The sequence below is a fragment of the Hemicordylus capensis genome, chromosome 2 (assembly GCF_027244095.1).
Source record: "Hemicordylus capensis ecotype Gifberg chromosome 2, rHemCap1.1.pri, whole genome shotgun sequence".
Taxonomy (NCBI): domain Eukaryota; kingdom Metazoa; phylum Chordata; class Lepidosauria; order Squamata; family Cordylidae; genus Hemicordylus; species Hemicordylus capensis.
The window spans coordinates 177,619,128-177,634,661 of NC_069658.1; the positions used below are offsets into that span (position 1 = coordinate 177,619,128).

The window sequence follows — 15,534 nt, forward strand, 5'->3', positions numbered from 1 at the left end:
TCAGTGAACATATAGTGGTCATGAATCCTCTTCTTACCATCCGCTAAGACATCAAGCAGCGTTTGATGCTCTGTCATAGCTTTGGACAAGGCATCTGTCAAGAGGAAGATTACAACAGCAGACTACATCTTCCAACATTTTCTTGGTAAAAAAGGTTTAGCTGTGATGGCTTCAGTTTCATAAAAGCTAAAAAAAGAATTACTTCACAGAAATATTCTCTATAGCAATGCAGAAGCAAAATGAAACCTGTTCTATTGTGGTGATAGGTCATCTCATCCACAATTACTCTGTAGTAAACAGCTGTTTAGTCTCTCACTAATGTATGTAGAACATTGGTAGCTATGATCCCAAGCATTTCATTCACAAAAGTAAGTGAAATCTGTTTAGTTTCCTGAGCATGAGGAAATTAAATGAATGATTCAACCATGACTTCAGTTGTGGCACACAAGTCGAACTCGTATCAGCAACAGCTTGATTCAGGTTTGACTTTCCCTCAGTATGCCCACTCACTTCATTATAAACAACTGCCATGTGCATTTTCTCTGGCTTTCAACAGCAGCTATAGCTTGAACAGATGAACTGTGTAAGTTAGAATTTTGGTGGCTGTGAAGTCTTTTCCAGTCTGAAAACCAGTATGAACAAAAAGGTCCTATGCCTCTTTGGGCCCTTCCAGACAGAGAACTTTCCCACATGTATTTCTGTAGGTTTTTCACATTGAAGAGGAAAGGGTCATCCACATGCAGCAATTCTTGGGGGTTTCTTGTTTTGTATTCATGTTATATTTTTTTGTGTTCATTTTCTGTCCACACCAGGGAGTGAAACATTGCCCATTGGTTGTCTGTATCTGTTGCTCCCATTGTCTGTACCTCCCCACCAGATATGCCTTTTTAAAAAATTAGTTCTGTCCTCATGCACTTCCTGTAGCATTTTCCTCCTGCTTCTGCCTTGGCAGATGCTCCAAGACTTGGCAGAAGCTTCCCTACGATTGCATCATAGATGCAACAAACCACCATCCAGAAGAGCTCCTTAGACCACGAGGCAGCCTACATGTAGCTCAGGCTACAGCCCACCTTTTCCATTCCAGCTCTTCAGGCTCCTTTTCCAAAGGTCCCTGTGATGCAAAAATCCCCAGGGGAAAGGTAGAACCCAATGGTAGAGTAACATTTGTTGTGGGGAAAAGGAGCAAAGTTCTGAGATTCAGTAGCTCTTGCAAGCTGTTTCCAATCTGAACTCATTTATTTACGGTCAATGACCAAATAAACACTACAGCAAAGAGCAATACAGTTCAATACAATAACATAAGTAAAAATTTAAAAACCAGTTTGCAGACACCTTAGTTTACATGCCTCCGAACAAAAGCAAGCAATCCTATGAGTAACTTCTTCATGCCTATCTCCTAAAAAATAAACAATAAAATGTTCCTCAGACCAATCCCAATGTTTCTTTCAATATGGGGCGATCTGAATGGAAAGGGCAATATCATAGAAAGGGCAGTTAAACAAAGTAAATGTTTCCACCTCAGCAGCTCCACATAGGCACATACATTCCTCCAAGGAGATCCCTCGAAATCTGCTCTCCAACACAGCTGAAGGGAGCACATTAAAACGGGCCTGAGAGAAGAACCTTCTCAGCCTGGGTGTAGGCAAATGTGTAAGGAATGCAGCTGGCCTCGGGTAATTTGAAAAACTGAGATAATTATATCTGGGAGTAATCAGGCTAATGTCACTCTGCTTTTCTATGTTTCTTACCCTCTGTGTAATGATCTTTTTTGCCTGATCATAATTTAACGATCGTATATATTGCTCCAAGAGGCCACAATTACCCAGGTTGTCATGTATGCAGGGGCGTATCTAGGCAGGCAGGGCACGTGCCCTGGGCGACACTTGAAGGGGGCGCCATTTTGTAAAAATTTTTTTTTAAAAAAATGGCTGCCAAAAACAAAATGGCCACCGTGCATGCTCAAATGGCCTCTGTGAGGCCCTAGGTCATGCCAGGCCTTGCAGAGGCCATTTGAGCATGCACGGTGGCCATTTTGTTTTCAGTGGCCATTTAAAAAAAGATTTTTAAAAATGGCCATTGCACATGCTCAAATGGTCCCTGTGAGGCCCTAGAGGCCAGTGGGGGGAGGAGGAACCTTTGCAAACCCCCCAGCCTTTAGGAAGCCCCCCGAAGGGGCTACAGGTAAAAAAATTATAATATATAATATAAGTCACTGTACACATATTCAGATTGGCACTATGTACAGAGAATCAGGGCTTGTGAATACTGAGCTGATGCTTATGAGCTAGGATTGTATTCATTTGCTCTTACTTTGCTTCTTGTGATAAGTGAGTTAAATGTAATTTTGCTAATATGGCTATTAATGGTGAATTTGTCTTTGAATCAGTGTGAAATCCTTAATATTAAGGCCCACTGGGAGTTTCTTGCTCTCTTTCTCTCATTTTAACTGTCTTTCTGAAAGACTAGAATATATTTCAAGCAGTGACACAGTTTACTCTGCATATCCTTTAATTTAATACAGAGTATCTGGGAAAAGTCAAATTCTCCATTTATTTTTAAAACTTATGTAATGGTGATGCGACAATAAATACTGTACATAGTAAAGAATTAGACAGGCACTTCTGTTTAGTTTTCCAAGTACACCTCCAGATAGTATTTGGGTATTTCATGAGCCCCAGCATACTGAAATTTGTAGTTTTCCAGCATTTTTTGGTCTGGCTAAGTCCACTGCTAAAATAGTTTTTGAAATATTAAAAGATTAACGAGCCTGACTTGTATTTTTCAGCTGATATTATGGTAAAGTTATCTGAAAGATGGGTGTCAGATGCTTGGACAGGGGGCACAATTTCAGTGTTTGCCCTAGGCGCTATTTTCCCTAGATACGCCTCTGCATGTATATTCCTCCTCCAAGTGGAACAGAAATCACCCACCAAAGTTAGTGAGCCTAGCCCTTAAGGACAGCTGTTTCCATCATTCTGATCTGAGACAAGTTCTCTTCTGCTTCCCCCTTCAGCTGAGCTTCCTTCCTCCTTGCTAGTGTAACCCTGTGAAGTATAGTTCCCTGCAAGATCCCAGCAATTTTCTTGGCACTGAGGAGCTGCCTTAAGGAAGTGGATCACACTCACTATTGATTAAAAATATGTGCTGTTTTGCAGTCCTGCCATTGTCTCCCCCAATCCATTCTATTACAATTGAATAAACTAGCAGTTCAATGTAAGCAAGTGTAAAGTGATGCATGCTGGGGCGAAAAAACCAACTTCACATATACACTGATGGAGTCTGAGCTGTCAGTGACTGACCAGGAGAGAGATATTGGGGTTGTGCTGGACAGCTCATTGAAAGTGCCAACTCAGTGCATGACAGCTGTGAAAAAGGCAAATCCCATGCTGGGGGATTGAAAATAAAACTGCTAATATTATAATGCCCTTATACAAATCTATGGTGCAGCCACATTTGTACAGTTCTGATCATCAGATTTTAAGAAGGACTTTTTTATTTTTTATTTTACATTTTATATCCCGCTCTTCCTCCAAGGAGCCCAGAGTGGTGTACTACATACTTAGGTTTCTCTTCACAACAACCCTGTGAAGTAGGTTAGGCTGAGAGAGAAGTGACTGGCCCAGAGTCACCCAGCAAGTAACATGGCTGAATGGGGATTTGAACTCGGGTCTCCCCGGTCCTAGTCCAGCACTCTAGCCACTACACCATGCTGGCTCCTGCAGATTGTAGAACTGGAACTTGGAAGGACATTGCAGAACTGTGGAATTCATCAGCACAGCCAGGCAAGCCCATTTTTTATGTTTACATAGAAAAAGACTGCCAGTTCAGATGAACACTAGCCATCACATATGAGCAAGATAGGGCCAGGCTGAGACAGCTCTTGCCCTAACATCTGCCACACTGTCACACTGCATCCTTTAATCCAGGGGTCCACAACTTCAGCCCTCCAGCTGTTTGTGGACTATAACTCCCATCATTCCCAGCCACAGTGGCCAATTCATTCATATGAATTGCCCCTCTAAATACACTCCAAAACTCTGTTCAAATATCCTAAGAGGCATAAAATCAGTGACTGACATCCTGAAAAACGCAGCACATGTCCAGCAAAGGAAGTGTGCATGCAGCTGCTGTGTTCCAGACTAAAGCAGTTTGGGAGCTTGAATGGGAGGGAGATTTTTACCAATCTGCCCTGAAAGTGTCTCTGATTTCATGCCCTCAGGGACATATTTTGGGTGACACAGAATGCTGCAGAGGGGAAGGGCAGATCCATAAAAATCACACTCACACACACACACACACACTGCTTTAGTCTGGAATGCAGCAGCTGCTGCACACACACTTCCTTTGCTGCATGCACACTGCATTTGTCAGGAAATAAGCCACTATAAAGAAATTATCAAAATAAAGCCACCGGTTATTGTTATAATAATTATTAAAAGGTAATCTAATCAATTAAGCTAATCAAATGCTGTTTGACCTGAAAACAGCTATAGGGATGTGTCCTGTAACGGTTTGTGTCTAACTGCTTTTTGTTAACATTACAGAGTTTCAGTAACAAGCTTCAAACTACAACAAATCTGTGTTGTTTTTTTAATTCTGTCTGGTTTATTTTAATCCCGGGGTTCATCCTGTAATGAAACACACACACACACACACACACACACACTTCTTAGGTATACCCTTCACTAAACCCACGCGAGGCAGTTCTCAGGAGAGTTTGTGAGCAAGCTGCCAGCAAGGGAAGAGGAAAGTGGCTCAAAATGGTGGAAGCAGGGAGGTGGTTGGGCAGGAGAAAACAGTGGTGGGGCGGACGGGGGAAGAAAACGGCAACGGTGGTGGGGAGGGAAAGAAGTCGGCACCGGCAGATGGGCAAGAAAACGGCAGCAGGGGGCAGGTGGGGGAAAGAAAGCGGCGGGCAGGGTAAACGAGAAGCAGGAAAGCTATCTGCACCGGGCCCAGCTAGTTGAAGAATAATCACTCTGACATGCTCAAAGGCACCTTCCCCCCGCCCACCTCCTTAAATGCCTGCTGAACTTTACAATCCCGAGACTGCCTTGCCTTTGCAGATGGAAAGATTTGTGGAATGCATTTAAATTAACAGTTCTACTGAAACTAGGGTATGCATTTTAAAATAATGCCTCAGTCTGCCCAGGGCCAGACTGGGGGCACTGAGAGGGCGGTGGAATGTATGTGGGGAGGGCACCAGGTTTTGAGCAGAAGGGGTACTGAAGGGTGGGAGTATTCACTGCTGCTGAGCGCGGCAGGGTGCAGGGGCACCCCACAGGTGGGGCACACTGGGAATATGACCTGTTGCCCTGTGGGCCAGTCCGAGCCTGAGTCTGCCTTATTTGCACCAAAGTCAATTTGGGAGCACTGAGCTAAGTAATAATACATTTGCCATATAACACAGTGACATATGGACTGTTGCTCATGAGTAGTCCCATTGACAAAGTTGTTCCATTAATTTCAGAGGGACTAATCATGAGTAATTTAGTCTGGATATCAACCATTATCTTTAAGCTGTTTATAAATTCTGGGTGAGTCATTAATAACACAATATCAGGATAAATTTATTTAGACTAAGATGGTTTATATTTTTAAGATGCCACTTCTTTGGCCATACCCATAATACAATTTTCAAAAAGGAAAAAAAATCTCAATTTTAAGAAACTTCTCTTTTGGGCAGTATACAAATGTAATTAATTAATTAATTAATTAGGCTCCCTGCTGGTTTCAATTGTATCATTCTACAATAATGGACTTATACTAAAATGCAATGGCTGTCACAATGATAAAAAATACTCAAAGTTGTCCTATTGAAATTAAAAGGACAAGTTAAGCATTGGCTAATTTTTCCTTTTCGCTTTAATGGGACTATTTGAGTAATTTCCCTCATCGTGCCAGTCAATATATCCATCCAGTCATGTTTTGACTGAAATTGTAATTACTCATAGTATGCAGTTTCAGAACAAATAAGGGAATCAATTTATGCTAACTTGCCTAAGATTATGCTGTCTTGGTTCAAGTGCCCTCATGATTTTAAAAAAACCCTATTTCTTTCTCTCTTTATTTGTTTAATTTTCATCCTCCCTTCTCTTCAAGAACACCTCAAAAAGGAGTGGGGAGGGAGAAAGAGTTCAGTCTGCCTTCCACTCTTAGGGTATTTCCCGTTTCTCAAAAACTCTGGAGGAAACAATCTAAAGAGAATCCCTTCAAGTTAAATTGCCATATCAAGTTGTCCTAAGTAAGCAAGTAATCTCTTTCCTTAATTCTTGCAGAGTGACAAAAAAGCACCTTTTAAGTGGTGGCTCATGCTCACTTATATTTAGTAGAGGGATAGCAACTGTCATTCATTCCAACATAGTGTCCTTTCCAGTGATTGTTTGCTGGTCTTTCTGTTGTGCTTCTTTTTCTCACATGGTGAACCTCCCACCCTTTGATATATAAATGATAATCATAGCCACAGTAATAATAAAAGCTTTAAAAAGTTCATATTCCACCACCGCCCCTTCAAAGTTTAACATTCCATTCTATTTCATATTTTCTTTCCAGGACCACAGGGGAAATCTCTGCCTTATCTCCAGACTGATATCTATAAATCCTGCTATTCTACAGACTAGACCTTGCATTTTTGTAACAAGAATTCACCCACTGGTAGAATTGTGGCCCATGCAGGGCTGAGTTGGCCTATGCACTAGGCAGACCTAGGCAATGGCCAAGGTGCCAAATCTTGATGGGGCTTAGGTATGGGCGGGGGAAACCCACCCTCCTCAGTAAATGGCTACCACAGCTCCCAGTGGTGGGCTGGTGGAGGGGGGCGGTGTTCAGCAAGGAAGCAAACTATACCTTTAAAATTTTGGGAAATGTCCTGCTACTGCTTCCCATCCACCCCTGCTTCTGCCCTGCTCCTCACAGAATCCACCACATGCCCCATTGCTCAGTTGGCCGATGTGCAGGTGTGACAGCCATTTGAGGAGCCAACCTGGTAAAAGGAAGTTGCTGAGCTGACCCCTCAAATGGCCACCACACATGAACTGAGTGGCAGGGCTGTCCTTAGAGAGCCCTGGTGGGGTGTGGGGCCCGGAAAAAATCAGCCAGTGAGGGACCCCCTTCCAGTAAATTCGAAGCGGGGTTTAAAGAACGGGGCCCGGGGTGGTCACCCTGCTTGCCATGCCCGAAGGACAGCCCTGCTGGGTGACAGGGGTGGGGCACGTGGTGGGATGATGACTTCTTCCTCACCCTTCCCTGCCCCAGCCAGCACCAGCTGCCGAATATGACTTTGGTGCCACCCCCCACATTCAGTTAAAATTATGTTCTGTACAGTACCCTTCAGGGGCCTTTGCTTCTGCTGGAGGATTGCCAACTTCCTCCTCCTCTTCACTCTCCGTGGGTGAGGGCACGACAGTTACCAGCCTATGCACCACTGTTTTAATGTCATTTACCTCCAGAAATGGACATAGCTGACATATCAGCTGAAGCTGATAAAAAAGGCTCCAGGCCACCGCCTCAACCTGAGAAACCAGAGAGAGTTTGGGATCCAGGAGTACTTTCAGGGGAAGTGTAACCCCACCCAGAATAGGCAGATCAAAACCATATCTCGTTTCCCACCCCCAGTACCTGTCTTATTTGGATTCAACTTCAGTTTGTTACCTTACAGCCAACCAATTACCAACTCCAGGCAGACATTTAAGAAAGTTATACCATTTCCTGATGAAGTTGATATGGAGAAATAGATCTAGGTGTCATAAGCATATTGATAACACTCTGCACCAAACCTCCGGATGATCTTTCCCAGCTGTTTCACATAGATGTTAAAGAGCATTGGAGACAGTATGGAAATAAAGTTTGTTATTAATTAATCATCAAGTAGTGATTAAATAATGCTGATAAGTTGGGGGTAAGATTGATAACCAATGCAATATGTTGACAATGTCTGGTTCCTGTCAGGACCCTTGCAGCTGCGTTCTCTGTACCAACTGAAGTTTCTGAAGGATTTTCAAGGGCAACTCCATGTACAGAATAATACAGTGGTCTAGATATAAGGTGACAAGGGCATGGGTCCACCTGATCCAGGCATGGACACAGCATACCAATCAAATCTGAACAAAGGGTCCCTGGGCCACAGCCATTATCCTTGTATTCAGGAGCAAGGCTGAGTCCAGGAGCACTCCCAAACTGTGAACCTGTTATTCCAAGGGGAATGCACCTGTTCATCCATAACAGGTTGATGTACCATCACTAGATCAGCAGAACCTCTGTCTTGACCAGGCTTAATGTTTGTTTGTTTGTTTGTTTGTTTGTTTGTTTGTTTGCTCTCATCCATCACCACTTCTAGATACACAGCCTCTCCAGATGGTGATACATCATCTACTACCTGGTGACACCCAGTTCAATACCCTTGAATGCCTTCTCATAGCAGTTTCATACAGATATTAAACAGCATGGAGAACAGATTCGGAACCACATGGAACACCATAAATCCCTTTACCACCTTCTGGAACCAACTCTCCAGGAAGAGTCACTGCAAAACAGTGCTGTCTAGCCATCTAGTTCAGAAGGATACCATCGTCAATAGTATCAAAAGTAACTTAGAATTCCAGCAGAACCAACAAGGACACACGCCCCTTTTCTAGTTCCCAGCATAGGCCATCCTCAAGAGCAACCAAGGCTGTTTCAATTCTAAACCCAGGTCAGAAACCAGACTGAAATTGTCTAGATAATATATATCAGCTAGGAATCTTTGGAGTTGAGTAGCCATCACACACTTAAGCACCTTGCCCCCAAAAGGTAGGCTGGCCAGTAGTTTAATACAATGAGTTCTAGGGAAGGTTTTTTTCAGTAGAGGGTGAACAACTACCAATGTTAAAGCAGAATGGAATCATGCCCTCTGCTAAAAACAAATTTATCATCTCCCTGCCCTCTTGGACATCCCTTCTGACAATTTTTATTAGGAAGGGCAAGAGTGGACAGATTCATGCTACAAGTGATCCTGTCCCCATGTTCAGGTTACATGGCTGAAAAGAATCCATAATCATTGGACAGCCAGCTCCCAATAGTACATCATCTGCCACTGCTAATGTAGAGTCCAAGTTGTGAGATATTTTAATCTGCAAAATGCTTCACAACTTTGTCACCATGGATTGCAGACACATCCTGCATTTGATTGTGAGGTCCAAGCTGTAACAAACCCTGAACTACATGGAAAAGCTCTACTGGGCGGCTTTCTGCAGATTCTATGATGGCAGAGTAGTATTAGTTCTTCGCTGTCACCATCACCAACTTGTCCTGAAATTGGACTCTGGCCCATGAAGCTAGTTGATGGTTGGTGAAAGGATGTTCTGGAACAATCGTGTCAGTGGATCAGCTCATTTCTCCACTCCCAGGAGCAACCAGGGCCTTGACAGAACTGTCAGCCATATTGGACAGAAAATATAAATTCATAAGTCCCAGAGGGCAGACCATCCCAGTTGGCTGGTCTGCAGAGATTAAAGGTCCTAACCCCTACAGATGTTAAAGGTCCCAATCAATCTAAGCCCTACCAGGCAGTAATCCATGGAAACAGATTGATGTTCTTTCTTCCAGATCACTGTCATGCCCAGCAACAAACACCAAGTCCAGACGATATGCATGGGCCCTGATACAGAGACAAGGCCATAGTTGTGATGGCAGCTATGAAATCCTGACCCACTCCGGAAAAGGGGCCTCAGCATGGATAGTAATGTCTCCCAGCTCTAAAAGCCTGGATGATTCTAATACCACTACAGAAACCACCTATACTTCATGTGTCAGTCTGATCACAATTCAGAATAACCTTATGCCATATAGGTATGATGTCTAACCTGATTGGCAGATATAAGCTCTGAGAAACCAGCTCTGCCACGGAATGTTAAGCAACACTGCTGGTGATAGTGGTGTACAGTGGTATACCACAGAACTGAATATTAGTGCTGGGAGTCAAGTATGACTAGACACAGATTATATGACCATTTGTACATATATAAGAAATCCACATTTATTTTTTTAATTACACAATTGTGTAATAAATATACCTTCATTATAAAGTTACATGCACATTTGCCCCAGTGAAATAAACAGAGGCCCTCATATACTGTTGAGTCCAAATCTATCATCTTGGCCAACTACAGACAAGTCAGGTTGAGTCCTTCATATAGTGTTCCCCAAACCTTTCGTACCAGGATTTTATCTGGCATTACAACAGGCAACACATTTCACTCATATATCTGAGATAAGGAGAGCTGAGCACCATAATCAGATCACTCTGCATGTAGGCACTAGATCAGACTTTCTTACATCAAAACCAGATGCATGTAATTTCTCGTTCAATTCAAAATAAAATACTAATATTTTATTATATCATATTATTATAGAAATATAAATTAGTTTAAAAATATAAATTAGTTTCCCAATAACAATAATCTAGCCTGGAACTGGGCTACTTTAGTGCTAGCTACTTTCTAGGTGCTAGGTTTGAGAGATGGGAGAGGAAATAAATAATTAGTGTGCTCTTTTACTACTTCGATAGAGGCAAAGCTTCATCCCCTCACCCCCGCAATTATCCCAGTAAGCATTCTGGGTGATGCTTTTGACACTGGCATACTATCGGAGCAACTGTGGAAGAAAGGGCACATGGGGATCTAGCCCAACCTCATTCCTAGAGGCAGGGTCTTGACACCTACTCTTCCTAACAGATCAGTTTGTCCAGTTTTCTCTCTTTACTCTCATAAAGAGACTGACCCACAGTACAATATAGTCCTGACTTGTACCATTCCCCACATTAGCCCAGTTCCCAAAGCCATGTCTTTTCACTGCTATTATTTGAACAAATAAATAACACATTTTTGTGTGGACAGTCTGGTCCTCTTTCAGCCAAGACACTAGTCTGTATGATCCCACAAGCAGCTACGGTCATGGCTTCTAGTCTGGATAAATCTTCTCCGACACCATGTGGAAGAAATTTCCTGCAGTCCTGGAACATTCACTCCATTCATGAGGTAACATCTGAGCAAGGGTTACTTCTAGTTACTTCTGGATTAAAATTGCGAGAGAGACCAAAGAGGTTACCATGATCATAAAGCTGCCAGCCAGTGAATTCTTTGGAGTTCGTGTCTGTGCTTGCTGTTAGTGTCACATAGAGATAATCACCCTTTCCCAGTTGATAGGATGAGATAGCCATGAATTCAGTGAGGCATTGCTTTAAACCAGGAGCCAGGCGCAAGATGATGGTCACAATAGGAACAGAACTGCGGGAAGTCTTATGATGGATGATGAGGGTAGCATTCCCCTTCTCTTTAGAGCCTGAGGCCAATAATATAACAGACATCTGGGCATAGATGTAGTATGCGCCTTCATCCTGAATCTTTAGCATTTTTAGAGTGCTGTTGTATTCGAAACCTGGACTGAGGAATACTTCTCTAAGTCTCTCATTGGAGGACCACTGCAGCTGCTTTTCCTTTATTTCTTCTGCAGACAAATGAAAGAATCAGCATCAACTATTGCTTAACATGACAGCAATAATTTTGCATTATAATTAAGTATTCCCAACAGGTCCCCTGGGTACCCAACTGATCCACACCAAGAACAAGCCTTGCATCATAATTTCTAAGAGATACGCCCCAAAGTTTCCTTGCAAAGTCATCTAGGCAGCTGCAATTCTCAAATCATATAGCCTCTGCCATAAGATGGCTCTTACAGAGTGGTGCAGAGAAAAGAAGGTGCAGAAACCGGCACTGAGCATCCAGGAGAAGCCACACTTCCAACAAAAGATACATTCGCTGGGGATACATTCAGTTTTTACAGGCTGGTGTTCCCTGTGACTCTCTTGGTATATACTGTAGTGAATTGTATCATACGCAACTGTTTTGATTTAGATTGCAAAAAGCCAATGCCTAAGCTTTCCCTGAAGTCCTGAATGTAATAGCTCTTCTGCCTCTCATCAGGGGCTAACTACAAGTTTCATACTAACACATGTAACAGTCCCCTGCCCTGAAGCCATTGCTATTGTTTTGCAGTGTAGTAGAGCAGCTTTGAGAATGGAAAGATTAGGATGGAGAAGCAGTGAGACGGGATGCCAACCTTTTCTCTGCTTGCCATTTTCTGATGAAAATCACACATACTTTGCCCCAGTTGTGTATTTTCAGCTAATGCAAAAGAACCCTTTAACCCCCTCCTCCAAAGTTCTGTCAAGGTCCGTATGCAAACTTCAAAGTGACACAAAATTCTTTACCAGACTCATTTGATTTTTCTAGCCATGCACAAGACATACAGAATGCTTTCCAGAAAGCTTTGAGGGCATGTCCACAGAACTGGATGGGTTCCTGCAGGAAGGTCCGTAACCCATGCACACTACTGAAGACAGAGGACCTTGGGATTTGTTCAGACCTCTCTTTGCTCCCCCCCGCCCCGCCCTGCAATGCATGCAGCCCGTAAGGATGTCTCAGACATACCTTTTGCAAGAACCATGGTTCTTAGGGCCATTTGCCACCAAAGCAGTCAGCCAGAAGTTCTGGCAGCAGCTACATGGCCAACCTTTCTGTCCAGACCCCTTTCCTGGTTAATTCAAACATGACCAAATTCCTGCACGGAATCCATGTCTGCATAAGTCCACACTAGATGTTACAGAGCAGATGTATGGAACAGTCTCCTAACTTTAAAATATAAAATTTCAAAAAACACTTCTGTCGGAGGCTGTAAGTTTGAGCGAAGGAATAGTGGAGTCGAGGCTACTTAATTATTTTCCCCAGCTATTTTATTGTGCTCAAAATCACACTAGCCTCATACCAAGCAGTTTTTCCACCTGCTTCAGAAAATATATAGCCACCCTTTGGATGAAAAAAGCAGTTGCAGAGGGATGCGTCAGGAAAACACCCAGAGGAGAAAGGATTAAGGAGCTCCTTCATTCATTGATCTTCCCTCGTAAACTCTTTTTATGAGAAGCTGACATAATGAGAGACCTTTTCATGTCCAGGGGTGTATCTATAATTGAGCAGATGGGTTCAAAGAACCCACCCAGCCCAGCCCTTGAGGGGCCCCAAACTCTACCCTTCCCTATTTTCCTCATTATCCCCCTCACTCTGAGGGGCCAGTGGGGGGACGGGTGAAGACAGCCCCCTCTCCCCTAGCTACACCCCTGTTTCATGCCCCTACTACCTTTTAATGTATACATTGGCCCATAAAACAATTGCATGACAAACACCCGTGTAGATTTCCACATTTGCAATCACAGGTATGCAGTCCCACCACACGGGCACGTTTTTTGCAGTGTGATCCCCACAAGAGCCCCTCAGAGGGTTTCCAGGTCATGTGAGATTTGGCAAGCCAGAGCTTTCCACCCCGGCATGGGCCATCATGTCACACAGTACTCATTTCTGAGCCTAGTGCCCAGGACTCCGCGAGGATTCCAAAAAGCAAGCAACAGGTTTCGAGGAAGGGTACTTACTGGTATCATTCAGGGCCAGCTGAGTCCAGTTCTGGTTCTGAAAGAGAAGGGGAAGGCTGGCGTTAGAGCCAGACATTGCACAAACAAGAGCCAAAAGAGAGGATGTGGCGCCGCAGCGGGTCTGCTTTGACATCGGCCACCACGATGTCAAAGAACATCAAAGGACATCTCCCCCTCCCCAAACCCCACACCGGGCGCATTAGTGGCAAGCCCACTGCCATCTCTGCCGCCGCGCTTCATCGCCACACCTCCCTCACAATACCTGTTCCTGCATCCCCTGCTGCCTCGGAGACTGGAGCGAAAGCTGCCTGGTCAGGATCACGGCCAGCGCCGCCACCGCACCGATCAGGACGCAATATCCTAGCACCAGCGCGCAGCGAACGGCGGGGGTGAGCCAGACCCGTCGATCCTCCGGCGCTCTCTGAGGCTCCATTGAGGCGGCCGGCATGAAAACATGATCGAAGACGGCAAGCGCTCGCTGTTTATAAAACTACTCGCCCCGCCTCCCCACCATGTGACCAAGAGGCGATTCCGCCCTTTTCTGCCTAAACAAGTTGCCGCTTCCTTCACAACTCGGGCACCAGAGTCGGCAGCCCCTCTGTCCCCAGGAGGAGCCGCCGTCCCGCCCTTGATCCCAGCCCACCGCGGGAAGGAAATGTGCTCCTCTCGTCTCGTCTGCATGTGTCCATCTTTCTCTTGATTCTTAGCAGTGCCTATGTCTAGACAGTTGTGCAATGGAAAGTGTTTTGGCGAGCTCAACTTGGGAGCAGTGCCGGCACGTCCATTAAGGCGAACTAGGCAGTTGCCTAGGGCGCCAAAATGGAGGGGGCGCCGCGCTGGCCAGCCTGCCGCCCCCCCCCACCCCGAGCGGTCAGCCTGCAGGCCCCTGCCTGGCGGGGGAGAGCGAGGGGCCAAGAAGGCAGGACAAGGCAGCAGCCCTTTGTCTGGCGGCGGGGCGAGGCGGGGGACCCAACCCGGGGCTGCCGCCGCCCCCCTCCCAGGGCTCCCCCCGCCGCGCGCGGCAGGGGCCAGGCAGGCAGCAGCAGCAGGCCCCGACCAGCCCCCGAGGCGGCAGCAGAAGCAGCAGCAAGCAGGCGGCGCCGCCTCCTCCGGGGGCGGGTTGGGACTCAGCTCGCTCTCTCTGGCCGCGCCGCGCCTGCTGGACAGAGCAGTCCAGGCCTTGCGAGGACCACCTTCGCCTCCCGCTCCAGAGGGAGCCTCCCGCGTGGAGGCTCCCACCGAAGGCCAGCCAGTGGGGGCACCTGCCGGGCAGCGGCCTGCTGCTGCTGCTGGGCACCCCGCAACCCCGGCCAGCCAGCCAGCCGCGCCTCTGGCGTGGCGGGGCTCCCCAGCCCGCCCCCGCGCCCTGCTTTGCCCAGCCTGCCAGTTGCGGCTGCAGGAGGAGGAGGAGGAGGGCGACCATCCTCACCCCAAAGCCCCGACCGGCCACTGGGCGCCCCGGAGCCGCCGTCAGCAGCGGGCCGGCTCTGCTGAGTGACTCTCAGCACGGGAAGCCCACCGCGGCTGAGTCGAGGGCCTCGGTGGTGGCGCCCGCCCAGCAGCAGCCTGGCAGTTGCCCGCTGAGGCGCTCGCGGGGCGCACGGCGACGCCGCCGGCACAAGGAGCAACCCACCTGCATGCGGCAGGAGGGCGGAAAGCAGCACCTGCTTGGTTGGCCGCAGAGGAGAGGCCTGCAAGGAGGAGGCTGAGGCCGCTGCTGCCGCCGCCTGCAAGAAGGCTGCCCCCCCCTGCCCCGCACACTCAGCGGGCTGCCGCTGCTCCCTCTCTGGTGGGGGGGGTAGGGTTAGGGTTGTGGGTGGCGCAGAGACATCAGGCAAGAGGGCTGCAGAAACCAGCAGCCACAGCCCCGGGAGAGCCTGGCAGTGCCTGGTGGCCGGCAGTAGCCAAAGGGCCACCAGCTCCATGGCAAGACACCACCACCTCCCCCCAGCCCCCCTGGACCCAGCCAGCTGGCTCACTGCGGGGAGAGACTGCCCAGAAGGGTCCCCCCCCATCCCTACTGCCTCTCATCCCATTGGCTCCCCTGGCTGCCTAGCTCCTGCAAGTCTGCTCCATGG

General features: G+C 46.6%; 1 protein-coding gene across 1 annotated transcript; it reads right to left on the minus strand.

Moving 5' to 3' along the window:
* Nucleotides 1–9,992: 9,992 nt before the first annotated feature.
* Nucleotides 9,993–14,088, minus strand: LOC128346390 (uncharacterized). The gene is made up of 3 exons (XM_053299634.1): nucleotides 13,719–14,088; nucleotides 13,457–13,493; nucleotides 9,993–11,481 (listed from the first exon to the last, which is right to left on the minus strand). The coding sequence occupies exons 1-3, from the start codon at nucleotides 13,902–13,904 to the stop codon at nucleotides 11,006–11,008; spliced, it is 699 nt and encodes a 232-aa protein (XP_053155609.1). The 5' UTR covers nucleotides 13,905–14,088; the 3' UTR covers nucleotides 9,993–11,005.
* Nucleotides 14,089–15,534: the final 1,446 nt, after the last annotated feature.

Coding starts and splice junctions, on each gene's coding strand:
- LOC128346390 (XM_053299634.1), bottom strand. CDS start 13,904: ATGCCGGCCGCCTCAATGGAGCCTCAGAGAGCGCCGGAGGATCGACGG. Junction 13,494..13,718: donor AGCAGGGGATGCAGGAACAG/GTATTGTGAGGG, acceptor CTTCTCTTTCAG/AACCAGAACTGGACTCAGCT. Junction 11,482..13,456: donor GCTGGCCCTGAATGATACCA/GTAAGTACCCTT, acceptor ATTTGTCTGCAG/AAGAAATAAAGGAAAAGCAG.